Source organism: Nannospalax galili, unplaced genomic scaffold (genome assembly GCF_000622305.1).
Source record: "Nannospalax galili isolate Female #2095 unplaced genomic scaffold, S.galili_v1.0 scaffold227, whole genome shotgun sequence".
In the NCBI taxonomy this organism is placed as follows: domain Eukaryota; kingdom Metazoa; phylum Chordata; class Mammalia; order Rodentia; family Spalacidae; genus Nannospalax; species Nannospalax galili.
This window is the reverse complement of record NW_008360303.1, coordinates 7,407,542-7,414,072: the sequence shown is the minus strand read 5'-3', so window position 1 is coordinate 7,414,072 and position 6,531 is coordinate 7,407,542. Positions and strand designations below refer to the sequence as shown.

Here is a 6,531-nt window from a genome sequence, read left to right as displayed (position 1 = left end):
TTTGTCTTTTTGAAGCAGGGTCTCCCTGTAGCCCCAGCTGTCCTGGAACTCACTATGTAGACCAGGCTGGCCTTGAACTCACAGAGATCCGCCTGCCTCTGCCTCTCAAGTGCTGGGACTACAGGCATGCGCCACCACGCCCGGCTAGATTTTTTTCTTTTTTAAAGGCACAAGGGTTTCACAATCACAAAGGTTTGAAAAATAAAATGATTGCACTTATGTCTGCAAAATTTCTATGTTTATAAATTTTAATTATATTGTTTTTTTAGTTCAGTGCTATAAAAATAACAATTTTGAACCTTATCCAGTTTTTGGGTTTTGATTTTTTGAGATAGGATCTCACTATGTAGCTCAGACTTGTCTTGACCTCATAATTTTCCTGCCTCAGCCTCCCAAGTTCTGGGGTTATAGAAATGCACCCATACCTTTTTGTCATAAAACAGTATATCTCTATAAAATTTGTATTAATACTATTGTATTTTAAAATATTTATTTAATGTGTGTGTGTATGTGTGTGTGTGTGTGTGTGTGTGTGTGATTGTCAGCATGCATGTGCCATGGCATGAATATGCCATGGCATACATGTGGAGAAAAGAGATAAGCTTTTGGGAGCTAGTTCCCTCCTTCTACTTTGTTGAGGCAGGGCCTCTCCTAATGTTTCTGCAGTTGTGTTACATATTCTGGGGTAGCTGGCCCATAAAAGACACCCCACTACTACCACCCATGCCGATTCTTTTGTTCCACCTACCATGGGAATGCTGGGATTATATATATATATATATGTGCCATGGTATCAGGCTTTTTATGTGGATTCTGGGGATCCAACTCTGGTTGTTAGGTGTCAGGCTTGTATGGAAAGTGCTTTTACCAGCTGAGTCATCTTGCTGCTCCCCCCCATTATGCTTTTAATATTCTTTTGAGGTTTCAAACTATTAAAAATGAAACTGAAAACTGTCTAGAGAAATATTGATGTTAAGTTTACATTCTTTTGAAAAAACAACTTGTTCCATCAATGGGATATATACTATTTATACTTTCAGAAGTCATGGGCAATCAAGAGAGTGTCTCTATTCTAATATGTTTCAGAATATAATTTAAAACATCTTATTGTACCACTTCTTTTCATTTGTCTTACAGATAAACCAAGAAAACTTTCAGCAGCTTGCTGAGGCAGCTTTGGGACTCACTCACTGGCACACAATCTTCTGTGGATCAGTCTGGTGTCAGCATGATAGTTGGTTATTGTGAAGCCCTGTTAAAAAATGCAGACAACAATTCTAGTGACAAACAATAGTAACTTAAATTTCCATCAATATAGAAAGCAGAAGGCAGATGAGGCATGTTTTGTACATAGAAGTAAGATGATTTTTGCCTTCTGGAGGACGCTTGACAATATCTAGGGGCGGGGTGCTCCTGGTGAAAGATCAGGGGTGCTGCTAAACATCTTTCAGTGCACAGGAAAAATCTTCGCAGCAAGGAATTATCTTTCCAGAAACAGCAAAAATGGTGAATTTCAGAAATCTTGGTATAGTAGCAGTCATCAGTCAGAAGGAATAACTGTTCAAAGAGACAATGGGGGAATTAATCCAAGAGCCAAGGACTCATGCCAAGAAAGGCCAGAAGAAAGGATTGAGAAAAGGTAGGGATAGAAGCAGAGCAGAATGCAGAGAGTGGTGGCTTGGAGCAGGTAAGAAAAGAATTTCAACATGAGAATGGTCGTCAGCTTCCAATGTGCCCCAAAGCAGGAAAGATGGACTGCAGAGTCTCAAGTACTCAGCAGCTGGGCAGTAATGCAGGAGTCCCCTACATCTTTCTCTACCCTGAAAAATGTAAAGACTTTTCTCTTTTGATTTAAATAATTTAAGTGAGTAGTGTAATCGGTATGGATGGATTGCACCTTACTTCTTCATGAATTAGTGTCTATGTAAGCATCATTTTATGATTTTAAATCTGTGCAGCATATAAACTATTTTACTTCATGTATAATAGCATAATAGTAATAATAGCAGCTAACATTTGAGTAATGTTTGTGTGTCATGCACTCTTTTAAATAGGTTACTTGGTTTACTCACTTTTATCTCACAATCAGCAAGTGAAGCTGTGCTAATATAACTCTCATTTTACAGATAAAGAAATAAGGGCAGAGAGATTAATAAATGCACCCAGTTTCACAAAATGAGTGAGTGGATTCAGATGGAAGTCTGCTCCTGGGGCCCAGTATGTTAGAGACAGGTAGAAGTGCTCATTCTCTGTTGCTTATGGAGCTGTTTATTGTCTTTACCTTGTGTTTGCTGTCAGGGTCACTACATGAACATTGCAGATCATCAATTATATTTTCTGAACAAATGAATAAATTAACTTTTCAACTCATAAGGTAATTTTCCCATTCCTTACAAATTTTCCTATTATTTCTCAGGGTATTTGGTAACAAACATTCTTGGCTTTTCTTTCAAGTCTACTACAATTATTATTTGGGTAGTTATATGACATACTATGACATTTAAAAATATATTTATTATTTTTATTTTATGTGTATGCACATATTGCCTGCATGTTAGGTAAGTGCACCGATGTTGTGCAATGCCTGCAGGGGACAGAAGAGGCTGTCGGATCCCCTGGAACTGGAGTTACAGACAGTTGTTAGGTGCCATGTGGGTGCTGGGATTCAAACCTGGGTCTTTTGCAAGAACAGCCAGTGTTCTTAACCCCTGAGCCATCTCTTCAGCTCCGACATACTATAGCATTTTAAACCTTTTCATTCAAAACTCCATGTCTTTGCGGAGACAAAAACGATCTTTTCCTCTCCTCCTACAGAATTAAACAGCAGATTAAGTGTTTACATGAGGGCGTTTGTAAAACAGGATTTCTGCTGCAGCAAATTGCAAACACGCTAGTCAAATCCTGCCTTTTGTGAGTATTATGTGATCAAAGCCTCACTCTGGCATCCATTAGTCACCAAGTGCTTATTTTGAGAATGGTTGCTATTATCACTTACTCTCCAAGCAGGTGCCACCTAGTTACTTTTGTTTTGACAATTATGGGTTAAATACATTCCTGGGCTTAGTCCTGCTTAAGCTTGCTAAGCTGTCTATTCTAAACTAAATCACAAACAAGGTGGGTCATTTCTTATAGGAGCAAAGCTCTCTTTGAACAGGAATCTTTTCCTTTTTCTGTTCTTCACCATAGATGGGTGTTTTCTTTCACTGGTTAGCCTTTCTTTCCTACCTCTGACCTGCAAAGCTGCTTTGCATTGTAGTTAAGGATGACAAGAATGACTAATAATTGAAAATAATTTACATGTTATTATTTGTTTTATTTTATTTTATTTTTGAGACATGGTCACCCTGTAGCCAAAGCTGGCCTGGAACTCGCTATGTAGACCAGGCTTGCCTTAAACTCACAGAGATCTGCTTGCCTCTGCCTCCCAGAGTGCTAAGATAAAAGGTATGCACCACCACTACATCTTATTCTTAAACTACTATTCTTTTTTGAGATATTCACAATCCTTCCTCACTCTTGCCACTCTCCTATAAGCATTTGTTTCTGGTCCATGGAATTAATGTCAATCTGTAGCTATCCTATTAAGATTTTAAAACTTAAAAATATTTCATGTAAGGACTCCATTTTTTGGATATATTTTTTAACACTTTTTTTTTGTCTTTGTTTGTTTGTTTTATAACCCACACTGCCCTCAAACTTCCACCCCTCCTGCCTCAGCATCCCAAGTGCTGGATGTGGCATCACACCTGGCTTTTTTGGTGTAGTTCCTAAGTGAAGTAATTCTTTAGTAGAGAGCTCAATAAGATATTAAAACATTTGCTGGCAATTGCTTGGTAGAAAACACACTGAACCCTTTCAAAAACCTCTTTGTTTTATATGTGTTCAACCTACAAATCTCCTTCTTAGCATGCTTCCTCCATGTAGTACACCTGTTGCCAATCCACCTAAAATTAGACCGTAAGGTGTATAAAGTGCTTTTCCCTATTTATGATGAGGAAAAAAATATTCAAGATTTTAGATTCATGAACAAAAATACTCATTTGAAGACAAAACTATATTAGAGACTGGATTTTAAATTGTAGGTGAACATATTTTAAATGGTGGGAATGAAAAACCATTCCAAAGTCAAGTAGTACACAGAGAAATGCACACAGATAATGCAGAGAAGAGGGGTTGGTTGCTAAAGATACTGTGCCTGTGATAAGGACTGGGTGTACAGCACAGCTTGATCCGTTGGCCTGAGACACCTATGTGGACATTTTTTCCATAACAGCAGGAGAAGCAGTGTTTATTGGTACCATTGTAGCTCTGGGGATAGAAAGACAAGGTAGGGCTTATCTGATAACTTCTATTTTCTCGCAAGGAATGCAGAAGATGAAATGTTTAGAGTAGGGAGTGGAGGTGGGAAAATTGTAAGGAAAAAAGGAAAACTATAAACAGGTTATTTAAAATAAGAAAGAAGGGGGGAAGAAAAAAATAAGAGAGAAAAAATATTTGTCTGGTTAAACCCATGGGCTGCCAGGGAGAAATGTGCACATCTGCTTTAAACACACATCTCATAAAGAGTCCATTTCTGGATGTTTACCAGCTCCGTTTCTTCAGTTGTAAGCAATATTGCTTAGCTGTCACTCACCATTTTCTTTACACTGATTCAGATACCTTTTATCTTGGTCATTAGCTAATTTATGCATTTAAAGATACTTTTAAAGCTGTATTTTATCTTGCACTTCTATGAACTTCTATAGAAATAGTACTTTCTATGTGAAGATTTGTGGTTGTTAAGTAGATGATACATACAAAATACTGGCTGGTATCTGGCAAACAATATTGATCATTGGAATTATAACTACTAAATATTATTTCATCCAGAGAATAATAAGACCTTGCTTCCACCTTGTCTGGTTAACAAGGGTAACTTTCAGAAACAAATTTAATGTGGTACAATGTTTCTTTCCTATGCACTGATTTGACTGGAATGTAAGAGACTTTACTGAATAAAACCATTTTTTGTATTTTGAGCATTGTAAAGTTTTTAGGTCCTTGGTAATGTAATACTTAAGAAACAGACTTTATGCAGAATATTTGTTCTTCATAAAATTTTATTCTTATTGCACAAGACAAATTATAAGTACTGTTCAGTTTGGAAAGCACAAATAAAAATGATGAGGAAAAAAGTAAAAAGTAAAAAAAAGAGAACACATAAATTGGAAGAAATTTTTGAAAAATGATGTAGCATTATCTGCTTCCTCTTTGTTTACAGCAATTTGCTAAGGACTACAATGTTTTGTGGGAAAGTATATCTCAAGGTGAATTACTATTACTAAGGAACGCCACTGACATTATTTTAGCGTCAGTCTTTTTTCCTAAATTTGAATAGCTATGGTTATACTGAGCCTCTAAAGCAATATAGATTCTACCAAAAAATCAGTGTTCAATGTGTAAAGGATAAATATGAGATATTGACATAGTAAGTACTTATTCAATATCTTCATCTTCTATGTGGGTCTGCTCTAGGGCCTGTATCTCTCTTTCTGGTAGCAATCCATATTCATTTAGGAAGGACTCCACATCTCTGGCAAAAAATTCTTTAGCAAATTGTTCAGTAACACTAATAAAATTGCTTATGAGCTTCCCACCTTTGTACACAAGCAGGGTGGGGAGTACATCCGAGGAAAAGTGATCCCCAGCACCTGTATTAGAAGCTTTTATTTTACAAAACTTAACCATAGTGTATTCTGCTGCAAGACATGCTAAACTGCCATTCAGAGCATCACAGCCCTTAATGCCATCTTCATAAATGTGAACAATTGTGGTGATCTTCTGCTCCTTTTCGATTGTTTCCAGGAACTGCTCCCCAGTTTCCAGCTCATACACAAACCCATATCTAGGCCCAAAACTCAGCTTCTGATGCATATCCTGCATGCACTGTCTGCGGTATTTGCGAAGGCAATTTTCATCTTCTTTATCTTGATGAATTAGTTCATATTCTTGGATGCTCATCTGAAAACAGATTAAAGAAATGGGCTAATTCAATCAGAAATGTGCAATCCTTAGTCACACCAAGCCTATTCTCAAGTCTAGGACTTTGTGCTTGTGTCCTCTGTGTTGAGACCACATCTTCCTGGCTTCTAATATTGCCAACCCCTTCATTTAAGCAGTGGTTCCAATGTCAACTTTCTTGATTACTTGATTACTCAACTTAAAAGGACTCTTAATTCTTTATGCTGTTTCTGTTTCATATTAATAAGTACTGCTTGTACTATATATTTGATTAGTAAACACCAGCTTTCTTTTTAAAAATATTTTACTTACTTATTTAATTTATTTTATACAAGTGTATTGCCTGCATGTGTGTAAGTGTACCCCTATTGTGCAATCCCACAGAGGTCAGAAGATGGTATCAGATGCCCTGGAACAAACTGGAGTTACAGATGGTTGTTAGCCACCATGTGGTACTGGGAACCAAACCTGGGTCCTCTGGAAGAGCAGCAGTGCTGGTAATCTCTGAGCCATCGCTCGAGCCCCCACCCC

The 6,531-nt window shown here is 37.4% G+C and overlaps 1 protein-coding gene across 1 annotated transcript in view; it reads right to left on the bottom strand.

The window, feature by feature from the left end:
* Positions 1-5,475: 5,475 nt before the first annotated feature.
* Pdc (phosducin) overlaps positions 5,476-6,531 on the bottom strand; it is an 8,699-nt gene continuing 7,643 nt past the window's right edge. The window contains exon 3 of the mRNA XM_008824265.1: positions 5,476-6,000. Coding sequence (XP_008822487.1) covers positions 5,476-6,000 — 525 coding nt within the window. The remainder of the gene's footprint in view (positions 6,001-6,531) is intronic.